General features: G+C 38.0%; 1 protein-coding gene across 1 annotated transcript; it reads left to right on the plus strand.

Moving 5' to 3' along the window:
* The first annotated feature begins 3,668 nt into the window (after positions 1-3,668).
* TMA16 (translation machinery associated 16 homolog) lies at positions 3,669-23,810 on the plus strand. Its single transcript, XM_069786384.1, has 7 exons — positions 3,669-3,965; positions 5,296-5,408; positions 14,284-14,321; positions 15,116-15,200; positions 16,312-16,460; positions 21,796-21,838; positions 23,439-23,810. Exons 1-7 carry the CDS (start codon positions 3,963-3,965, stop codon positions 23,575-23,577), a joined length of 570 nt encoding a protein of 189 aa, XP_069642485.1. The 5' UTR covers positions 3,669-3,962; the 3' UTR covers positions 23,578-23,810.
* Positions 23,811-23,968: the final 158 nt, after the last annotated feature.

Here is a 23,968-nt window from a genome sequence, read left to right on the forward strand (position 1 = left end):
GAAATTCACAAATGTAAGAGATTAGATTAAAAAAATCCACAAAATAACTGTAAGCACAACTGCAATTTTATATTTCTATTGTATTGCTTGGACTTATCGATCACATGGAATATAGTCAAGAAACTCTACATGTGTCTTTTCACTAAAGCTCTACTACAGCTGCATTTCAGACTATGGCAGATCCTGCCAAAGCTATGTCTTACTGCTTACTGTTCCCTCACCGATGTAGTTTCCCCTGCTCCTTACTTTTTTTCCTTGCTTCTAAACCCAGCTGTTAATTGCTTTAACCTTTAGTTGATTCCCTTGAACTCAGGAAATTTGCATTCTATTAAAACTAAGCTAACCACAATGTTAACTTCCATTCTAATTAATGAAGTTATAACACTGTAAATGAGATTTTCAAGAATATTCAGAAATCAGTCTAACTCTTACATGTCAATTGGTCTAATTGTTGTATGTCAGAATTTCTGAAAATCTGATACATCGTATTGTCATTATAATGGGGTCTCCTTCTCAGAATTGTATGGCTACTGTTTCTAACTACCATAATGTAGTCACTGCTTTATAATATTTAAGATGATATTCCATACTAACTAGAATTTAATAGCAAATCTGTTCATGGGTGTAAGATTATTCAATCTATACTTAGTAAACCTCCTTTATTTTGCCTCATTGATACAAAACACTGTAGGAAAGACTATCACAGCCAGGTATCCCTTTATTTTAATTTATGCATTTGCAATGGTACCGGTAAAATTAATGCAAAAAATGCAAATTAAGATCCAGATACCAACATGCCAAATTTGGATTCTTGTGTTTTTCCACACACACAGGATAAATACATGACTTAGGAGAACTTACACAGCAAATATTCTACACAGCTGTCAAGACATTTTACAAAAGATCCTTGATAGATGGGGAGAGTGAAGTATTAAAAAGCAACAATTTTTTTTTTCCAGATTACAAACTATTTAAAGAACAAGATTGGACTAGAAATCAGTGCACATTTACATTGAATAGTTTTTGGTTTGTAACTAGGTCATCAAATTAGATGCATCATCACCCAAGGGTCTTATTATACTCAATGGTGAAAGACAAGCTGAATAGCCCCTGGGAGCTGCCCATTAAGTATAAGTATCTACTGAGCCTACGTTTCTTTCTTAATGTCCCAATTAAAAATTTAAGGTTAAGTAGAATGAGTCTCGGTAATCCTGCACTGTGGGTACCTTTCAGCTCCAACTTGTGTCCCAACCACATCCTCTACCTCAGAAGTAAAGCTGGTTACACACCTTCCCCTGCTTCCCACCCAACATATCTCTGTGAAACAAAAACCAGACGGAGACCACAGTAGTTTTCCTGTGGTTTTCTGCCAGGAATTAACATTTCCAGGCATGCATGCTCTAAAGTCTCCAAGCTAAGGACATTAATCTGCGTGAGGCTGCAATGGCTGTGAGCGGAGCCACCGGGGCCAACAGGAAAGCGGGTGCTCGTGCTTGTGTTTGCATTTGGGACCCTAAAGGAAGGAAGGAAGGAAGGACTGCAATTGCAACATGGTCATGATGCAAGTTTGGAAATGGTTCATCTAAAAGCAAAGGCTTAAGTCAATGCTGCTTCTTCATAAGTGTTTTTAGTTAGTTTCTTAGCAGACAAAAACATAGCCACATTTTTGTTCATCCAAATGAATACAGAAGCTAAAAATTACTTTTTCATCTTTGGTTTGTATTCACGAGTGGAACCCCACAGTCAAAATGTTTTCACTGTCATTTTACTGTATTGTCTGACTTCCTTCAGCATCTCTCAGTTAAAAATAAGTTGCTGCTCCTATGTAGATTTGAACAGTATTAAAACAGAGCTATTCCCTAGTTTGCTACTATGATTCCTGTGCTGTTTGAGAGCATAACTCTATATCTATTTACTTGGATGGACTATTTAAAATTCAGTGTTCAGTTTCCTGTTTATGACTGCTACATCCTAAACTATTACATGAAAAAAATTAAAAAATGCTACTGTCACTGCCTTCTGTAACAGTTCTGTAAATTTGTGAAAGAGTTTTATTGCGAGTGCACAAATAGGTAGTGTTCCAATACAAGCTGAATGAAGACTTTGCCTGAGCTAATCACACTTTCCTTATTTTTTTTATTTTTTTTTAGTAAAAAACTTGGGGAAATACTGTTTAGGGACCATCTTTACAATGAATATATTTCTTTAAATATTTGGTCCCCGCCTTAAACAAATCAAATGTTCATGTAGCATTAATAACAGATAGCAGAGTACTGCCTTCCCACTTTCAGACAAGCAAAAGAGAACTGATCATACATAGTGAGAAGAACTACTAGCAAAACGATATTAGTAGGAGCCACATCTGTTTGGGACCCTTTCTCCTGAAAGTAGACATACTCCACTAAAAAGCATGTCCACTCCTGTGAGACACCTTCTCTATCAGTGAGTTACTATTCCACTATTTCTTCTGCCAAGACAGTTAAGAAGCTGGAAGAACTTGGAGCCTTAGTTTTTAAAACAAAATGACTGCCCTTTCCACTGTCTTTCACAGACAAGGGTGAAAGAAGTACTATTTAAGCTAAAAGGATGATGCTGGCACAAGAATGCACGATGCATGTGGGCATAAATCAGTGACAGATACATTTGTAATGAACATTAGAAAGTGTTTAACCGTGAGAGAAGTGACATCCTGGAAAAGGTCTATGGAGAAGGAAATTCAAAAAACCCACTTCTAGTACAGGAACGAACTTTCCAATATTAATAGCACATCATGCTATAAAACCAAACTGCAGATTGCTACAAGAGACGAAAATATATAATGAGAATGTTTTGCCTGACACCTCAATGTTTAGATTTTTTAGGTTTCTAATACTGGAGCTCTCACACATTTTCATGTTACAAACATGTTTGACTGCTTCTGGTAACGTGAAGAATAGCAAGTCTCCTCCAATGGTGGCACGCTACTTGGCAATCCTCAGAGCTGTAAACTATGTTCCCTGACCCGTCATACCATCAAAGATCAAAGTAAATCACCATTAAGCTGAACAATTCACTGATAATTCAAAAACTGAAAATATTTTAACATAATAGCCGTGGCCTTAGCGCACTGAGAGTCTGTGACAAGTGCCACTGACATGGTAGAGAAGTTCTGAATTATGTCTGTGGAAAGTTATATCTTCATCAGAATCTTGAGGCACTACTATATTGTAAAAAGGACTTCTATTCTGCACTTCTGCATTCACCAATCTTCACAGGGAACGTGAAATAAAGAAGTAGTTTGAAATTACTACTTAATACCTTGGTATTAAGCATTAGTCTGCCAAACTAGTGGCACGTGTGGGTGCCAGTGAACTTTTAACTATCATTTAGAAGCAGATCTTTCATACTGCAGGTAGAGGTTCGGTAGGTCACGACAGCAAAAGAAAACATCCCGTCTTGATAGAAACCTTCAGTCTGGAAAATAATTTTTCTTGTCCTTCTGCAGGTGTGAAGAGGGTTCCTAGGGAAGCGGGGCCGGAACGAACGCAGGGGGCTGACAGAAGAGAGTTATGGGCGCCTGAGAAGCAAGATGGAGTAAGGCCTGAAGCCGGTGTCCCTGTTGAGCCTGTGACGCTCGGAGCTGGACAGTCGCAGACGATTTTCGGTAGGCCCACGCTCTGGCTGGTGACTTCTTAACACAAGCCTGCTTTAAGACGGCCCCGGGGCACCTCGGCAGCCCGGGCCAACCCGCGCCTTTCTGCTCTTGCTCTGTTTGTTTTCGGGGTGGGGGGAGGAACCGGCCACGCCGACAACGTGTAGCCCTGGGGCTGCCGCTGGACCGGCTGGCACCCGGCACCGCCCGCCCCGCGGAACGCCCGCCCCGCGGAACGCCCGCCCCGCGGAACGCCCGCCCCGCGGCCCGCGCCGCCCGCCCGGATGGCTCTGGCTGTTGCACCGCGGCGGCGGAAGGAGGGTCGCTCGCCATGGTGCGTGCGGCGGGGTGGCGGTGGGGATGAGGGTAGCGCTGCGGCTGCCGCAGCCTCTGCTTCTGCCGGCGGCGGGGGGCTCCTCACGGGGCGCTCCCGGCCCTTCCCTTCCTTTCCCTTCCCGCCGGGAGCGGCCCCACCGCCGTTCCTGGACTCCGCGGCGGGTCCCCTGAAGCGCGGCGAGGCGGCCGGGTGGGCCGTTAACGGCGGTAAACCGACCTCGCGTCTAAAAGCGCCTCCCCCAACCCCCGACCCCCCGCCGCTGGCCGGCCCCGGGGGAAGCGGGGAGCACCGAGTGACCCTGCCCGTCGCAGGGGCGCCTTTGCGGCTGGGGAGGCTTGCGTCGTGGTAGGCCTGCCCGGCCGGGCCGCCGGCGGGCGGGCGAGCGAGGGCAGTGGGGCCGGTTCTGTGCCCGTAGCCGCCAGCGAGCACCTCCGGATTGACGGGGGGAAGGAGTGAGGAGCGGGGTTGACGCGTGAAACTTGTGCAGGGTGCCTCCTGAGGTTTCTTTAGGTGTTCGGGATAATTTTATCTTTGTCTCTTCTTTTTTTGCAATCCCAAACAGGGGTGCCAGCACAGATTATGCGAGGTACTGAAGTCTCCGTTTATTGATGGCTGTTCCCTGCATCACGTTTGCCCATTTAGCCTCCTTGCTTTCAGGTGTTTCTTTTGCACACAGTTAAAGACTTTAAAGAATTTAAATCACCTCTTGTTTGAGAAAGCCTTCCGGTTTTGTTCAAACACTTTTTCACCGAAAAGTAACCTAAAAAAATACTGTAACACTAGTTTAAGTTAATTTGTGAGTAGTATTCCCTCTCTGTGCTGCGTGAAGGGCTAGAGAAGGCAGGCCTGTGGCTGCTCCCTGGTGCGAGGCATCCTTGTGGTCTGCAGGGAGGGACAACAAAATCCTTCCTGTTATGTTGTACAAATTACACATGACCTTTGTCAGAAAGCTAGATGCAACAGTCAGGTAGAAGCTTGAATGGGGACATTTACTGCAAAGGTACAGAGAGGTAATCTCAGTTTCCTAGCTGCGGGGTTCTACAAAATAGGTATTTTGAACTCTCAAAATGTCACTATGTAAGATTTTTTACTTTACTGCATTTTCCGTGCTCCAGTAGTTTTGTTACAGCATGTACCATGTTCAAGTAGTTTTGTTTCTTACTGAGGAGGGTAAGATCTAACTGGTGGAACTGATAAGCTGCTACTCAGGGCTTCCTGAGATATTGATGCATGACCTTTTAAGTCTTTATCATGGTGTGTGCTCCTATCTTCCCTTTAATGTTTTACTTAACTTTAGTAGCATATAACATCTTTGATTTCTTTTCAGCCAAAGTTACGAAAAACCCAAGGAGGGAAGCAAGAGAAAAAAGTTATCCATCCTTACAGCAGAAAAGCTGCGCAGCTTGCAAGGGAAGCACACAAACAGGAGAAGAAAGAAAAGTAAGTTGACTGTGCAGAATCTGTGCACAGGCCAAAGGATAGCATCACAGTAGGTTTTTTTTGTTAGGGGGGAAGACGGTGGTGGTGGAAGGGGACTGTTATGCTGATATAACCTTAGGATAGAAGAAAGACCTATATAACTTAGAACTTAGTACTGCTGGGCCATGTGAGCTGACAGGTTTGCATTCATGAAATCAGCTTATACAAAGTATGTGGTTCTGCTGCTTGATTTTTGGTATTGTCCTTACAGGTTAGGTTTCTTCTTATCACAACATTTTGCTTTTTATAATCTGAATGGCATGATGCTGGTGATTTCGCACGAAGCTTAATCAGCTCGTTTGACTTTACTCCACGATTTAATAAGAATCCTGCTTAGGGTCTAGCTTCTTGTGCTGAAGTGCTGAGTTTGTACAAAAGAAAACCCAGAAACCTTCCTGCAAAGAGAGACTTCTGAATAAAACTGAATAGTTAACTCCTCTTTGGTGATTTCCTGTTATTCCGTGGCAAGTTCATTTTCTGCTTTTAAGTTTTACCTCCCCCTTCCACAGAGGGAAAAGGTAGCTGGAGAGGACTGGCCTTTAGTTTCCATTCTGTCTCTAGTATTTGGATGGATCATGTGAGCTGAGCCCAAATACTCAAATGTCTGACAGTGTTAAATTGGGAACTCCTGGTACAGTTGAAACGTTCCTCAGAGACTGTGCAATTTTATGGTTGGGGATGGATGTACAACCTTATCCATAGCAAAGTTGTAAGGTTGCTCTAACAGAAAGGGACCCTTTACTAGCATAACTGTGTCATGTAGACTCAAGCAAAGCTGCTGCAAGAATTTACAAGTAGCATTTGTTGAGGATTGCGCAGTTTCCTAATGTGCAAGAAGTTTTCCCTACTACTCCATGTTTTGTCTGTGCTCTCCGACTGCTGATTGTAAGTTTATTGTAGATTATTTTCCTAGTGCTAAATTGACTGCTTCATCCCTTAACTCTCTCATATTGCCTCATAACTGAGCACTTAATCACAAAGGATAACTGAATTACACTTGATTCTTAGTGCTTACATCTATGACTTTGCCATAAAGAAAAACATGCATGAGAAAACTTACTGAGTGAAGGAGTGATATACTGATTATTTATTGTGACATGGCGCACTCCGTAAAATCTTTTACTGATTGTCTCTGTGGGTAGAGTTATACTGATACAGACACCTGTGCTGATGTTTGTTTTTAGAGTGCTACTTTTGGTTCCTCTTGCAACAGCAAGAAGTAAAAGCAAAGAACTCCCACTGGAATAGTATTCTCCCATTTAACTTGCTCTTAATTACTTTTCTTCATGGAGAAGCTTTTAAGGTACATGTTAAGAGATTGCACAGGGCAATATTTTGGTGCAGGTAAGAGAGTACCAAATGCATCGTTCATTTTTCTGCTTAATGCAGGTCATCCTTGCCATGAAAAGGAATGAAAAGTTGCTGGCTTTGTACTGACTAGGCTTTGTTACTGAGGCGGTTAGATTTGGCAAGTCATAGTATGTAAGTAATGTTGCTTAATTCTAGCACAGGTGCTTTTTCTGATGAGCAGCTGAAAAGTTTACTGCTTTAAGGATGTTCAGAGCAGTGTCAGGGTGTCTTGAGCTACTGGAGCCACCTTTGTGGCAGTGGATTCTTAGTGCACTGCTCACATTGCCAAGTGAAGTCTACAGAGCAGAATATGGATCAAAATTGGTTTAGGAGCCAAAGGCCACTTAGTAGTTTTGAGCACACAGGGTTCAGTAAACTGGAAATATTACTGACTTTCTAACTGATTGTCTAGATAGATACACTTGTAGTAAGCCACTGAAACACACCTTGTCCTTTCTCGTATGATGATCTAGATGATCTTAACCCTTAAGTTTGGTTAAAAAAAAGTTCTAGGTCCCCCAATGACAGACAAGAAATTAAATTCTTTAATTCATTGGAAGTTTCCTTTCTTTTGGCACTTGTCACCAAATGTATTGATTTCGAGACTTGCTTATCTGAGAGTTGGTTCTAATGCCTAGTCTTCCCTATGTAGATTTCTGTCTGTGCTTGCCAGAGTATATGAAGTCTCATAGCTCAGCACATGACAATACCAGTCATTTATCTGCACTAGCCCCCATGGCTGTAGTTTTACAGTTAATACATTGTGGAATGCAGCTCTCAGTTCAACCATGTTAATTTTTTTTTTTAACCTCACCAATAATTGCAGTACTAAAAACGTAGATTTGTTGGATTGAACAACAGTTAACGTCTCAGTAACCAGGTTACGCAAGGATGAATTGATGGTATATGTTTAGGGAGTTTATTTCCTATGCCTTGCAAATAAAACCTTATCTTGACTAGCGGTAAATGTAGAACAATTGCTACAGTGTCTTCCTTCTATCTCCTAGCACCTGTTGCCACTGGCTGTTAGAGACAGCTAAATGCTCCTTGTCCTTTACTTGGGCTATAGTAGTTTCTCCTGTGCACAATGACAGGTTAATCCTCTACGAAAGTTTTTTTTGGAGGATTTGAGTTTAGTTCAAATGCTTCTGCTAACAAATATAACTCTACCATGTTACTTCAGCCTTTCTTTAAAAAGTTAATTTGCTTTTTAAAAAGGAATTTTACATAAAAGAAACATTTATTTACAAATGAGTTTTTTACCTGTTTAAGAGACAGTGGTCTTTATAACAGTATGGTTAGCCTTCCTGTTCCTTTCCTCTGAAATGCGGCAAAAGGAGCTAGCCATGGCAGCAGAATCCTTCCAAGTGAAACAAGCAGACCAACTTTTGGTATCTGTCATGGGTTACCCGAGGAAAAAAAAGCACCATTTTATGAAAAACGATTAAATATTGGCAGCCAAGCAGGGTAATAAAAGGGTGAGCTTCAAGCAGCCCGATGAAAGAGCAGATGGTTTATCTTGAATTATTGTGGGGATCAGTGAAGCCTAATGCCTTCACAGAGCAAAAGTGGTTAATGGAGAGAAACTCAGTTTAAGATTAGAGTATGTAGATAGCTATCCTTTCCCATAGGTTCTCTTTTGGATGTGGATAGTTATACTTTTTAGGCCTCACAGAGCAGAGATGCTCCATAGTCTTATGAGGAGCAGCTGAGGGAACTGGGGCTGTTTAGTCTGGAGAAAAGGAGGCTGAGGGGAGACCTTATCGCTCTCTACAACTACCTGAAAGGAGGTTGTAGTGAGGTGGGCACTGGTCTCTTCTATCAAGTAACTGGTGATAGGACAAGAGGAAATGGCCTCAAGTTGCACCAGGGGAGGTTTGGATTGGATATTAGGGAAAAATTTTTTTACTGAAAGGGTTGTCAGGCATTGGAACAGGCTGCCCAGGGAAGTGGTTGAGTCACCATCCCTGGAGGTATTCAAAAAGTGCATAGATAAGGCGCTTCAGGACATGGTTTAGCGGGCATGGTTGATGGTTGGACTCGGTGATCTTGAAGGTCTTTTCCAACCTAAATGATTCTATGATTCTATAGAGAGAAACCCAGTTTAAGATTAGAGGATGTAGATGGGTATCCATTTCTTTAGGCTCTGTTTCTTGATTTCTGCCTTTCCTTTTCCAAGCTCCCTTACTATTTCAAGTGTGAGGCCTCTATGCTGATGGTAAAAGATGTAACCCTTCATTTAGCATAGGGAAGCTGTTCCACCATAACTAGTGTGTCAGTCTGGACCATCCAAAGCATATTGTGATAGCAAAATGATCTATCTATAAATAAGATTTGTACATCTTGCAGTTCTGGATCCTAAACAATTAACTAGCATTGTTCACAGATCTGCACTTTGCACATCACTTCTGTTGTGGTGTTCTAAAAATAATTTGCATTAAAAACATCCTCCAGTTGTCTATATTCTATTTTCTGTACTGTCTTGGCTTGAAGAGCAATTTAACTTGAAATACATTAATAATGTTGTTTTCTTTTCTTCCCTAGTGTCTTTAAAAGACTTGTTAAGGGTTCCGATTTCTTTTGGATCTCTATTGTCTCAATGATCAGCTTGTTAAATCTTAAGATCTTTTTTTTTAAATATTGGGAGTTAAGCATGTGTTTAAAAACAGTCAGTTTAGCCACTAACCAGTCTTTTTAGTGTAATTACTTAGCTTTCAGTTTCTTTACTATAATGGCAGGGTTTGGGTTAATTTTGCAGAGCTCTGAAAAAGACAAGTTAAATTTCTGATGCTATGGATGGAGGAAAGCTTTCCACTCCTACACTCAGGAAAAAGAAGTAGCCCACACTGATTTTGTTCTTCTCATTGCTTTTGCAAGTCTATTAAATGTCTTCTTTTGGTGGCAGCTGATACTAAATAAATGCTCTGGCATTGTTGCTTCCAAATTTGTGACTTAACTGCAGTAAGCTTACTGAAGACTTTTTCACTGGAAAATGACTTACTGAAGTTGAAATATTTGCAGAAACAATTTCCAAATTACTCCTATTTAATGACAGCCCTGTTCTCTGCTTGGAAGGTTAATGCATCCTTTGGTAGTAAATAGGAGAAGCTGCCTCATAATCTCTACAGTATTTTCTTAATCCCATTTACAATTCTGGTACTTTTTTGACTATGCTTCTTATTGTATAGAAATTAGTTGTCTTAAATGTGGGGAAGGCCCAAAACTGGAGGCAATATTCTCAATATGATCTCACCAGCCCTGAGTAAAGGGGATAATTTCTCTGTACAGGCTAATGCACTTCTGCAGCATGGAAAAACTGGATCAGAGACAGTCAATGAATCTAGGAAGTTCATACAGTTCATCTGTATTATTTTAATTAAGCTGTGGATTTACTTGCCAGAAGATGTTGTAATTGTGGTTGGCTAAATTTGTGCAATAATACTTTTTGAACATACGTACATTTTATCTGTTGATTACTATTCAATACAAAAGTATTACCTTGGGTGTAGGAAGCCCTTGAATGGCATGTTACTGGAAGGTGAGAATGTCTTTTGTAGAAGTGTCAGTAAATGTTTGCTTTGGTTTTGTGTGGTTTGTTTCTTTTGTTTTTGTTTCCTTTGGTAGTTGGCTGGAGACAGGATTCAGGACTAGAGACAGTTTAGGCTTCTGTTTACTTTTTAACTTTTCTGTATGATAGAGGAAGAGAAATAGCTACTGTGAACATTCCTGTTTATGTTAAACAGGAAAGGAAATTGCATTTAGTTACAAGATGCATATTCAAGTATCTTTTGCCCAAACAAGGTAATAAAAAAGGGAAGACATTACCCACAGGGAATTTCAGTACTTAATGCAGCACTGGGAAAAAGGAGGGAGAAGTTCTGCTCTGAGTTGCAGAAGTCTTTTATAGCCTCCATTGTCCAGATACTCTTCAATGCAAGCACTCTCAATGAAATATGGCAGTAATAATAAGTTTATTGTCCAGAAACTCTGGCTGCACTACAAAAGACCAATCTTGACCATAATAAGAGGAGACAGACCAGTTGGTTTTAGAAAATTGGCTACAGTCTTAAGTCATCTTGTTCACTTGAATCACACTGTTTTCTTGCCTGCATCCCTCTTCTCAGTTCTCAAGGTCTGATGAACAGCAACAAATTCCAGTGTATTACTATCAATGTATTCTCTCTTAATCTACATGTGAATTCTTATTTCTATTGGCAATTTGTTTATTCTGTTAAATAATTACAAAGATGTTTTAATGAGACAGCAATAGCTGGTTCACTGACGCCAGTAGAACACTGCTTTTTCTACACTTTAGGAAACCAGACCATAATGGGATATTCCGGGAACTTCTCATAGTAGATGTACCAACACCAATCATGTTTTGTTTGCAACAGCTGAAATCTCTGTCTGGTTTTGGTAGCTAAAGCTGATCTAGCACTGGATTTTTTTTTCTGTTGTTTTCCTCCTGAGTCAACATATACCCTTTCTATTGTGCATATATTGTAAATTTTTTAGGAGTCTGTGCGTTTTCATTACAAATATACAGATCTAATACTGTCGTGCTCTGAGATACGAGCGCTAAGGAGTTTTTACAGGATTTCTTGATCTGGCTGAAGCGACCCCTTAGGAGTGAGCAGTAACCTTAAAATATCTCCTTGTGGAGCTCTTTGTTTCTCCTTAGCTTTTCTGTTGTCTAGCCTTTTAATCTCTCTCAAGCCATTATGCTTCTACTTGTGCTGTTTGCAGTAGTGATGCTTTGAATTGTGCTTTTGCAGATTCTTTATGTGGAACTAAAAAAAATGTTAGCTCTTAAGATTATTTGGTTTGCTTACAGAAATAAAAAATGAACTGAAAATAAATCAGAATTTTTAATTCTTATAGAGTGGTTTTCATATGGAAGTATCCTAAAATGCTTAACCAAGCCACTAATTGGTGCATAAGCTAACAAAAACGGACATGTGTAGGGAGAAATATGGAAGGTATTTAGCAACATGAAACAAGAAACAAGGAAATATGTCCTGTCAACCATGAATTATTTTTTTTCTTAATGAAAGAGCCTATCTTAGCTCTCAGAGCCATAGATGGCATTTGTGTGTGTAGACATTATGGGGAAAAATACTGAATTGGTAGACTGATTTGACAGATATTTATTCATTGCTAGTATTTAGTGTAGAACAGTTGAATACAATATCTGAGAGAGAGGTGTTGATGGAGCATGAAGGCTTTAACCTTTTAAGTACCTAGTAAACATCAAGAAAACCACTTATCATCCTTATCAATAATTGGTGCCTAAGCAGATGATTTTTGGGAGGTGGGTGGAAGAGAAAATCATTAAGCAACAGCCTGCCACAAGACTGTATCCATGTCCGTGTCCTTACCCTCTCTTTCTGTTGAGCAAAAGATGTTACTCATTGTGTGGAAGGAGATAAGAGGAACTTTCTTTGACTTAATTGGTTAGCCTCCATGCTAATACTATTGTCTTCTAGTAGTCACTGAGGTGAGGTTTTTATGAAAACTACAATAAGGCAATATCCAATCCTATCATCATTATCTCTCATACTCAGATAAGTTGTGTACACCTAGAGATGTAAGGTTTTTCTTCCAGAAGAAAATCCTGGTTATGTGTTTCATTGCCTTGATAAATTAATTATTTAGTGACCCTTGCAGTTGCAAATGGTAATTTGTAGTGTTTTAAAGCATAGATACATGACATGATTTATGATTCTAATCTGGCAGCTTTTCTAGATGGTGTCGTAGTTTTCTCCATGGCAACGCTTTGCAGATGTGCTCTGCTGGCTGTGTTGCCATGCAAGGTTCACAGTAGGGACTGCTGGTGTGGAGTTCCACCATGTGGAATGCGTCCTTTTCTTGGTCGCTATTACTGTTCAAAACTCCCTGCTGTAAGCCCTCTGTAGCCTACCTACCACAGTTTTTATTGCAGGCATCTTCTATAGCTGAGTTTTAAACCTGACTTCTGATCTAACTCCTTTTTCCTTTTTTTTTTTTTTTAAATAGTCTCATCCAAGTCTATCCTTTAACCCACCAGAACAAGAGTCATTTTTGTTTTAACACTAAAATCTTCGATTAATCAACCAGCTTGGATTTTTTTTGGCAGGTATGATGGAACTCACACCCCATGCTTGACCTCTGTAGACTTTTGCATTAAAAATGCTTATCCCAGGTGCTGGGGTATCTACAGAAGTAAAAGGGCTTTTCTTGAATGCATTAGTGGAATTCTTGGTAGCCCGCACATGCTGTGCATTTGCTTTTGTGTGGCTTTTGGATGGTCTCCAGAGGATGAAATACTTCTTGAAAAAGCTAATCTTTATTTTAATAATGTAGGTTCGTGGACAAGTGACACAAGTATGTTTGTCTCTGGAAAGTAGGGCTTTCTCTTTTGACCTGAATTTTTGTGACAGGTGACACAGACTTCTGTACTCTGAGTTACTTCAGTTAAGTCTAAAATGGTCATTAAATTCTATAGAGTACCAGGAATTTAATGAAGGAGCACATTAGCTTTGAACTGTGTTGAATTTTGGCATTATTTGTCAATGATATCCTTTTATGATTTTCTTTATCCTTTATCAATTTTCTTATTAAATAATTTTTAAAAAGTCAATTTTATCAGAGGTTCTTGGATATATACACTGAACATGCATGGCTAAGATATTTTTTCCAGTGACAAATTTTATACTTATCCCAACAACATATTATTTTCCTTTCTGGAAATGAAGTGACATTCAGCACCATTCACTGCTGCAGACTGAATCTGGGCACTTCAGGACAAAAATGTGTGAGGCACTGTATTACTTGTTAGAAAACTTGTGTTCTCTGAGAATTACTCAATAGGACTGGGATTAATCCCAAACTGAATTGTGTACACACATCCCATAGAGTACAGAAGGCTTCAAGTATCTCGCCAGAGGTTGAGGTGGAGTTAAAAATACTTTGAGATGGATTTTTTTCATCTTTTTTTGTAAAGTTGTTAATTTTGGTTTCTTAACACATTAACTTTTACTGTTAGCTAAGCATAAACTTTAATTATTAGAAGTTTATTAGATACTAGAATGGTATTTTTCCCATTGTATGCTTATTTGCAAGGATGAATGTGGTGAAATCTTTTGTTCTTAATCTCCAAACTCATTAAACATACCAGCAGAATATTAGATATACTTGATGAAATTATTACAAGGTCTTCCATGGAATTCCTTTTGCTGTGCTCTAAGAAAAGTGTTGTGTCCTAATTTCTTCCAAGAAACTGCTTAACTTAATAGGTAAACTGGACAAATTTCAGGTAGTAGTTTTACCAAAAGTAGAATTTTTAGATGAAGTTTTACATGTTCTGAATTTGGGAAATACTTCTATTTGAAATTTTACCTTGACTTTCATGGTGACTCCAAAAAAATGATTTTTGGAGAAAGAAAATTAAGATAATTATTTGTATGGTACTCCTTCCTGGCTAACATATCTGGTTTTTCTTTGCTAGGTTGAAGACTGACAAAGCTTTGCGTTTGAGTATCATTGGTGAGCAAAAATGTCTATTACTGCGTACAGTATTCAACTTTTTAGCATAGATTTTAAGTTTTACCAATTTTATAGCTACACCAGTTAGAGTTTCTTTCTCTATAATCTGAGTCTGTAATCTTAAAATAGACTGTTGAAATGCTAAATTACCCAACATGTTCACTCAAGTAGTGTATACGGGATTGAAGTTGGGGCTGAGTATAGCCTAATCTTTAGTCAGTGTACATGACAACAGGGCAATATAGACCAAATTTCTGTTTTGTACATCTGTACATGTAATTATTGTACCTGTCTCCATGCTTTTTTTTAATTGCTTGTAAAAGAGGATTATATATGTAGGTTAACAGACACATTATGCTAGCAAGTAAATTCAAAACTTTGAGACACAACCTGGAATATTTTTCTTTTTCATATGGCACTGCACCTTTTCAATTTAATCTGTTAAAAAATTGTGATGATCAGAACTCTTGCTCAGCCATTGTGTTATTTTTTCCCCTTGGGGCATTCCTCAGTTTCCATCTTAAGGAATTGATGCAGGGATACTTTAAACACTGATTTCCAGTAAAGCAAAGTGTAATGTCTTTTTTCCTTAAGGAAGATACAAAATACATCTGAAATGATGTGAGAATGTTTCTATTACAGCTGCCTTCATACCTGGTACACACATCAGTGAGTCTATGATGCCATTTAAAATCTTGAAAAATGGGGGGTTATTTAGAAGACTTTTAAGAACTTTAATCTGTGTTGGTGCTACAGTGGAGATGTAATCATTAATGTTAAGTTTGTTCTTGTAGGAGAAAAATTGCAATGGTTTCAAAGTCACCTTGACCCCAATAAAATTGAGTACACGAAGAAGGAAGCTGGCGAACTAATTGAAAAGTAAGACTGGTGCTAAAAACAGGATTAAAAACCTTTATTTATGTTTTAAAATAATGTTCTGAAATAAGATCTGTAAAGTGATGATGACTCAGAGGAGGACTTTTTATATATTACTGTTAATAATATGAAGTAGTTGATTTTGTGGCAACTGAGGTTAATTATAGATTGAGAGATATATATGTTCACACTAGAATTACTGAAGTAAGTCATGTGTTATTGTTTGGGTTTTTTATTATTTAAGTATATCTCTGCTTTTGTAGTGTGTGGAGGACTCTAAATGATTTGGACAGTAGTAATTGCATGAATTTGCTAGTTGGGTTATTCAGTGACACTTAAATGCACAGATTTCATTCTGCTTACTCCTTTATTCTTTCAGTTTCCTTGCTGAGAAAATTAAACAGTACTCAGGTGGGTCAGTTTTTAGGGCAGGAAGTACCAAAATTGAATCTGCTAAGAAGAAACTCAGTTATTTCTGTGCTGCTAGACGTATGTACCTATAGCTTGTCACCATTTTTTACCTGCTAGCTAGGTAACATAATATATATGTATTCTTACACAGGCGTACTATATCAGTTTCCTTTTAGAAGCTCTGACATATTTCCTACGCTGTTCCTGAAACCTGTAAACTGCTAATCAATGCTAGTGATACTGCAAAGGCAATAAAAGCTTACTTTTTGGATTTGGGTTGGACATTTGCGAGATGATGTAGAACACTTGCCAAAGAAGAACTTTACTTTAAAAATTATTATTGAGGTGGTGAAATTCAGTAATTAAAAATTAGGAATACTTGGATTTAACTTGTCTTCCAGAGCAGGTGACTTATAATAATGTGGGAGTTTTGTTTTATGCAAACATAGTTGTTTTTTTTTTTAAAAAAAGGGCAAATGAAAAAACCCTAATCCTTCTGGAAGCCACAGATGGATCAAATGAAGTTCTAAATGGAGATTCCACTTCGAAGATTAAACTAGTAGTTCAAATCTAAGAAACATCTCTGACTAATTTAGAAAATAAATAAGTTTAGTAAAATAACTTCTTAGATTATCAAAGTAATTCTGTTTTGCAAAAGTTTTGCATGACTGCATCTAGCATAAATGCATTTTATTTCTTTCAGTTATATGTGTCGATTCAATGCTGAATTGGAGCAGATTGAATTACAAAACAGTATTAAAGGTAGACAAGGAAGACAGCATGGTTCACGGGAAACTGTCATCAAGCAGACCATAGAACGTGAAAGACAGCTCTATGAAGGCTATGGAATAGGTACGTAAAAGCATTAGAAATAATCCTTTGGTCACACCTTCTCCTGCTCACAAGGCTAGGATCTAAGTCAAATTTCTAGGCATTATCTTTATTTTTCTCTTTAAAGGAATTAACGAACTGCTAGGTATTTATGCCTTGCAGAGGAGTTTGGGAGGAGGGGCAGGGTGAAGAAGGGGAGAAAAAAGATGTTGGAGATCTGACTCATATATTTCTGCTTTACTGCTTTGCCTTTGTGTATCTTTGCTAGTACTGCCTCTTTAGTGCAGGCATATATAACATATTTTTGAAACTAAAGTGAGATTTAATGCATCTGTCTCAAATACAAATTCTGTTCAGCAGCTTGCTTGGACCTTCATTATATACAGAGTATTTTTTATTTTAAAAGTGCTTTTGAGTGTGTGTGCGTGTTTTAACATGCATTAGCATGAAGACTTTGTTTGCTCATGTGGGGAATAACCAGCATCACTTTCTCTACAAATTATTTACTTTTTTTATCTGGGCTTCGTTATGTGGACTTGTGCCAATGAAGCCTTTATACACAGCTTTCTCTAACATTCTTTCGATAATATACAAACTTACTGTTGGGGATAAACTTGTGGCCTGATTTGCCCCTTTCTGCCGAGGTGGACCAGTGTCATGAGGAACTTCAGCGAGCTTCATATCATGAGAGAGTGGGCTTTAGGGTTCATGAACTTAAAGAGAACCAAAGCCTCCAAACTCATGAGGCTAAAACATCTTCAGAAAGAGTCCTTTCATTCCACTAAGGTTGAGATGTGTTTCATGTGGGAGAATGGTTGCAGCAGAAATTGTAGTACTGATGTATTTCCAAAATTTGAGTATTTCTGGAGTTTTCCTGTTAAAATTTTGATATTCCAGGAAGAAATCCGGGGCTATTGTGACACATCTACTCTACAGGCTCTATTCTACAGGTATAAATGATAACCCACAAGTAGAAAAACACATTTTCCTCTTGTTCTTGTCAGGCAGAGGAGTTATACTCCTTTCTTTTGACTTACTGGAGATGATGGTGGAGGGAGTGTAAGTGCTCTGTGTGTGTGAAGGCCCTAACATTTAACATCTTAATAATCAAAAAACCACAAAAACTCCAAAGATTTAAAATTAAAAATCTTGTAGATAAGAGCCTAGTTGAAAGCACTTTGCGTTTTTAAACTTTCACCTTGGCAATTATCATAAGTTTGAGTAAAATCATAATGCCAGATACTCTCGTTGATTTTTTTATTACCATTTATCTTCCTTTGGGGTAGCCATCTATGCCAGCAGATTATCTAGTGAAATCTTCTGAGGAACAGTCATGTGTGAAAACCACAACACAAACATTAGAGCTGAAAATTGCCTAGTAAGGTGTATAGTCTTCTTTAAGAAGAAACACTTAAACTCTTTTTGAAAGTATTTTCTGGGTTTAGAGGTAGTACACAGATGCAAGCTACATGTGAGAGAGAGACTGAAAATTTGATAGCTGGAACTAGGCTGAAGAGAAGCAGCAGTAATCTGGTGAAATAAGGGAGAAAGACAAAGGGATAATGAAAGTGCAAAAAGTAAAGAGTTGTTCTGAGGAGAGTCAAGTACAAAATAGTAGTGAAATTTATGTATTTTGCTTTAACAAGTAAGTATGTTGGGGTTGAGTGATGAACTTGGCTTTAATGGTAAAGTAGTATTCAGATGCAATCAGGCCTTCTACCAGTGAAAGTATGTCATGGAAGACGTGAAAAATATACATTGTTCTGTGGTCAGGATACAAAGCACAGCAGGGCTTGGGTTGTGTGTCATATTCCCCTTTCCCCTGATTTATATTGTACCAATAAAGAAAATGAATGGCTTGAAAATTTTGCCAGTGTTACTTAGTACTTTCACAACCTGCAGTGGCAGAGGAATTCAGGAATATCTGTATGACTTCATGTGTAATCTTTGATTTCTTAGAGGGGGGTAAAAAAAGTCATAGGAAAATAGGTACTATGAAAGTCACCAAATAGCTCAGTTGTAGAAAATCTCCTCTTTGGTTTTGCTTTTAAATTTTAGTTCTTCCTTTTTTCCTTACTGCTTTGCAGAAAGCTGACAGAGAAAAGCAATAGGACTAAATAGAAAGATGTCAGATGCACAAGCACAACATAAAAATACAGAAAAATTGTAAGCAAAATTTGAGGTTATTATAGTATTAGTAAGTAAAGCATTCAGAGAGCATGGTGCAACTTCACATATTAAATACACTCTCAAATCATTCATTATTTGTTATCACAGCTGCTGCAGGTTTTGCTCTCTGTCTAGGACAGTATTCATTCAGAGAAAATAGTTGCTGCTAAATACTGTAATTAGAGATTGGGGATAAATGGACATCAGCTGGAAACTGCTTTTATGCTCTAGCTCATTATCCCTGGAAGCTGTAGTGAGTGGAGCTTTTAAAACTGACTTAGTATTTGTTGGGTTTTTTTTCCTTCTATTCTTGAACTCAGTTATTTCTTGTATGCATGTGCATTTGGTATGGAGAGACTACATGACACGTATTTATTTACATTTAGGAAAATCTCCTAAAATTTGATGCCATATATATATATATATATCATCTCAGATATATGTAAATGAAAAATTAATTCTTCTTTACTGGCTGTTTACAAAAGTGGTAGATGTCCAAAAGCATAGTAAATTTTAGTCTTTTTTTAAAAAACAGTACCTATACAGGCAATATTCAGTCTATCTATGAGGTTGTTGAGTTTTGGTAGCAGCTTCTTGTCACTTCCTTACTCCTTAAATATATCGACATTAATTTTACTGCAGTTTTCTTTCTGATGTTGTCCTTTGTGTGTGTTTGGTTTTTTTAATCTGGTCTCACATGTTTATAGCAAAGCTATTGAAAGGGAATCCTAGATATTTACAGGATATGTCCTTGGAACTCAGAGTTAGCATGCTTTCAGTTGAAAAGCATTGTAATTATTTCATCTGAACATCATACATTTTTGATAATTTGCTTCTAATTACCTTGCATGTTCTCTCTGAAGCGTAATGTTAATCTTGGGGAAAATGGCCTTTAAAGCTAAACACACCAGTTTTATTAGTTAATTTTTGAAACTTCAGGTCATAAGGAAATTGATTTAATTCAGATGAAAGTTGTATCATTCACATGTATCTACTAGTGTAACTACTGTACTGTTCGTTAGCTGCTGTTTTCTGTAATGATCATTATTGTGTAACTGAATGGTTCTTTGTCTAAAGAGCATCTACAGTTCCTAACATCCTTTTCCTTTTTTAAATTCAGGCTGCAATATCATCCTTTGACCTGACTTGGGTGTTTCTCTGTATGACAGTTCTAATGGATGTGATATATATGCAGCCTATATTCTGTGCAGAGTGCTGACAGAGCAGTGACATTTCAGTCCTTGTGAGATTTAGGTAAATCTCTTGGGCAAATCTTTGCTTTGGGAGAGAGAAATGGTTGCTGCTATGAAGAACAATAATATTTTTATTAACAGCATACTTCTGGAAGAAAATAAAACGCCTCAGCAGACTGTCACAGAGCATTCGGTTAAAAAATAGTGCTGTGGGATACAGCTGTGGAAGGGCACTCCAACACCAGGATTGGCTCCTCTATCGCCTTTTTCTCTAGTTACACTTTAGAACCCCTCCAGTTTAAGTTTGTGCACAGAGGCAGGATCGGTTAGACCTACAGTTGACAGAAGCATTTTAATTCTGATGCCCATAAGAACTTTGATGTAATTTGGTCCAGTGCTGCTCCATCCAAACAGTTGGAAAGGTGCTGACTTTACAGTATTTTACGCAAGTTCTGTGTTATAAATTAAGCTCAGTCACTTTGTCTTTTTCCTTGTTATGAAGTGGTGTTAAGCACTAACATCTTTGTGACAAAGTTTGAGACCTAACATGCTGTTTGTTCTTCCTCAGAAGAAAGATACAGAAATAAAATTATCTTAAAGGGCCAGAAACATGAAAAAATGCTTACTGAAATTTCTTCACTGCTGCATCACTATAACACACAAGTGGCTGAATACTTCATCTTAGAAATGCCAGACAATATCTGCTCCCCAAAATACTGTCTTCATTTCTCTTCCACTAACTCCTGTGCCATATTTCTCTGTCTTCCATTTTTTCCATCTTTAGTTCAGAAAAACATGCTCCTGTGACTTAACATTTTTTAAGCAAATTTATTAGTTCACAAATAGCAGCAAAAATCACAACACTGGTGCATGCTAAGGAGATACTTCTCAGTAAGACAAGTGTTATTAATCTGAAAATGCAGTGCTACGGTAGCTTTCCACCATAATTTAAAAAATCAGTTACTGTGCGGTGTAGTTACTTTATTTCTACACACATGGGATTAGAGTTTCTAGTTCTGTTCCTAATCTGGCAGCTCTGTGGTTTGTATTGTGTAACATACTGCAAACACACATGTAAGCAGTGAGAAGACTTTCAAATGAAGCCCTTTCAATTGCTTTTTTTGGTTGAAAAAAACCACCGTGGAAAGTGTTTAATGGCTTTTATTAACTTACATAGGACTTTTTCCAAAGAGAATATTCTAACAGTTTTATCTAGCCTGTCATCCAGGGCTCACCAGCGTCACGAGAAAGCAGGCATTCTGGAGGGGGGAGGTTCTGTGACAAACCAAGATTTGGCACTGAATTGATCTTTGCTGCTTTGGCGGTGGCAAAATTGTTAAATAACTTCACCAAATTTTTTTCCAAAAACATTTCAAAATACTTATGGAGCACTTAGTACTCATTAACTTAGAGTGAGGCCTGTATATTTAGGTCAGCTTCGAAACTAAACTTTCTTTTTTTACCTTTTATCTGTTGTGCATATTTATAGTAAGTTCTGCAGACCAGAATTGTCACTTTATTACGTGGGCGAGTGAATGTTTGTTAAAAACTAGCATAACTAGACCTTGATCTTGGTTGAAGATGTTAGTTATGCTTTTAAAACAAATAATTAATTATTTGCCTAGTTTCTTCACTGAGCTTTTTTTAAAGGGAAACTTTAAGTGCTTAAAATTTTGCTATTTCTTGGATGTGTCAGTTTAGAGAAAATGAAGCACCCTCTTGATTATTTGTCAGGATTGGATTTTCAGTAACTGGTGCATTTGAATTCTGAAACAGTTCATAGGTGTAAGTGCACTTCCTTTTCTTTAGCAGTGAGAGATCTTCCTGTTTATATATTGCTCTGGAAATTTTCAAATACAAATCCTCATTCTCATTTTCTTGGTCTTTTAAGCTCTGAAATAGGTTCAACCCTTTAGCTCACATGTCTTTCCTTGAAATGAGACTCACTTGAATAATGTAACACATCTAATAGAATTCAATTTCATTCCCATTAGAAATCCCAGACATTATGAACAGAAAGCATCTTAAATTTTTCAGGTAAGTTAATTTTATTATCACTACTAATCTGTTTATGCAAAACAGTGTTTCTGAATTTGACATGTTGTATGTCTTTTTTCTTAAAAAAGAATTTAGGCAAAACTGTCAAAGAATTTGTTTTTGGAAAAAGACTAGGTATGGTGTTGTTATTTCGGCATTTCTTAGCTGTTACAAGCTGAATGCTAGTGACAGTTAATAATTAAAACATTGGAAGCGTTAGAAAGCTTCAACAGTTAGAATTCCATTTCTGTAACTTAAGTATCTTTTTTTTTCGATATTCTTAGAGAATATTTCTCTCTACCTAAAATTCTCACCTTGGCTCTTCACTGATTTACACAAAAAGTATTAGCATTTACTGTTAGCATTTAAGGCTCAAGACAGATTTATTGATAAATGGAGTTACACTGTTTCTTAACCTGAAACGAGATGGGTTACTTATAGTCAAAACTTATCACTAAATAACTAAACCAGCACTAAGTTCTTATTCATGTTTTCTAAGATCCAGCTCTCGGTGTAGTACAGTAGTGTTTGTGTATATACTAGTTGAAAATCTTAAGTGAATTGATGACTTGCATCCAGTTAAAAGATCTGGGAGCTATGAAACTTGCTGCTAGCTCATCTGGGCCAGCAAGCCAATATGCCTTGGTAATGGATTGAATGAACACTCTTGCTGACAGCTCTATCAAATGAGATACTTTAAAGGAAAAAAAAAAAAAGATACTTAGGAATGATTATGTTCCAAGGAATGATAGATACATCACTAACCCCTAGGGGTGGTACGTAGCCAGAAGTCATGCTTACAGGATGTTGGAATAAAGCCAGAAATCTCGAAGAAGAGACAGGCCTCTGGCTGCTGTGTTTATAAAAACACAATTGACTTCCGCTACTGGGACACCTGATGGAAGTGTTGTTGTTTTCTTACCTCGGTAGAGCAAAACGTGTCTATCTTATAATTGGCAAATATTGTCTTTGCCCTTGAGAAAATCATCCATGAAGTGCACTTACTATAATCAAGAAAGCATTCTATTAATTGAGTACAGGATTTGACTTGCGATATTTAAATGAACCCTTCCTCCTTCAATGCAGCCTTTTGAAATAATATACTTATGTGAATAAATGTTTACTAACATTTTGTGTCCCCTTGAAGTCAGTCATACAAGATGTTAACAGTTACCATAAATCATAATGAAGGACTTCATGTACATGTGGTATTAGCTCTGCAAATTGAGCATCCAGATGAAGAAACTCTTCCAAACTGCTTTTCCATTGCTTACAAGACTGGGAGTTTTGTGTGTCAAACCTAAAACCAGGTGGCCTAAAGTATACAAATAGTCTATGAGAATAAAGGGAATCGTATCTTTTTTGTTCAGAATGTCAAATCTGAAAGTACTTAATTCTTCACAGAGTAATTACAGCTGCTGTAGTGTACAAGATCAGGTGAAAACGTTGGTGCTTATTCATACTGCAGTGGGACTGATAGTATAATTTAGAAAAGTATCCTCAATTGAGTTAGCATCTTCTGAGGAAAGGTGAATTAACTCTGCCATTCCTTCTTGCTGTTTCTATTGGTAATTTTTTTTTATTACTTCTTTTCTTTAAGAGAATGGGATGGTGATCTGAGGAAACTACCAAACATCAAAATGAAAAAGCTCTCAGCTAGGGATGCTGCTTGCAGTCACCCTGAGGTGGCAGATGTGGAAGCTAAAGAAGAATTGAATAAAGCAGAAGAGGTGGTCTAATGAGCACCAGCTGATTCAGGAGCTAACACAGCTGAAGGGAATTGTAAGAAACCTATTCTAATTATCACTGGAAACAAGAATAAATTCTAACTATATTTGCAAAGGCTTTGCTAGCTGCATTTTTTATGAGCTCACTGTGTACCTCTGGTAAAGAGTAAACAGTATATTGTTGGGTAAAGCTGTATATTATTAGATAAAAAATTTTGAATATTAATAAATACTTAAAATCTTAATTGTGTCCTTACTTCTCATATGGTACCTTCTCTTTAGGATGCAGGCTCCTGAGTTGACAAAGCAATTGTAGTTTATATCTTGAAATCCTGACTAGTTGGGTATCTCTTCCCTGGTCATAGAGCAGTCAGGGTTCAGACACCTGTTAGAAATATTTTGT

The sequence above is a fragment of the Haliaeetus albicilla genome, chromosome 1 (genome assembly GCF_947461875.1).
Source record: "Haliaeetus albicilla chromosome 1, bHalAlb1.1, whole genome shotgun sequence".
Classification (NCBI taxonomy): Eukaryota; Metazoa; Chordata; class Aves; order Accipitriformes; family Accipitridae; genus Haliaeetus; species Haliaeetus albicilla.

Coding starts and splice junctions, on each gene's coding strand:
- TMA16 (XM_069786384.1), top strand. Junction 14,322..15,115: donor TTTGCGTTTGAGTATCATTG/GTGAGCAAAAAT, acceptor TTGTTCTTGTAG/GAGAAAAATTGCAATGGTTT. Junction 21,839..23,438: donor AAGCATCTTAAATTTTTCAG/GTAAGTTAATTT, acceptor CTTTTCTTTAAG/AGAATGGGATGGTGATCTGA.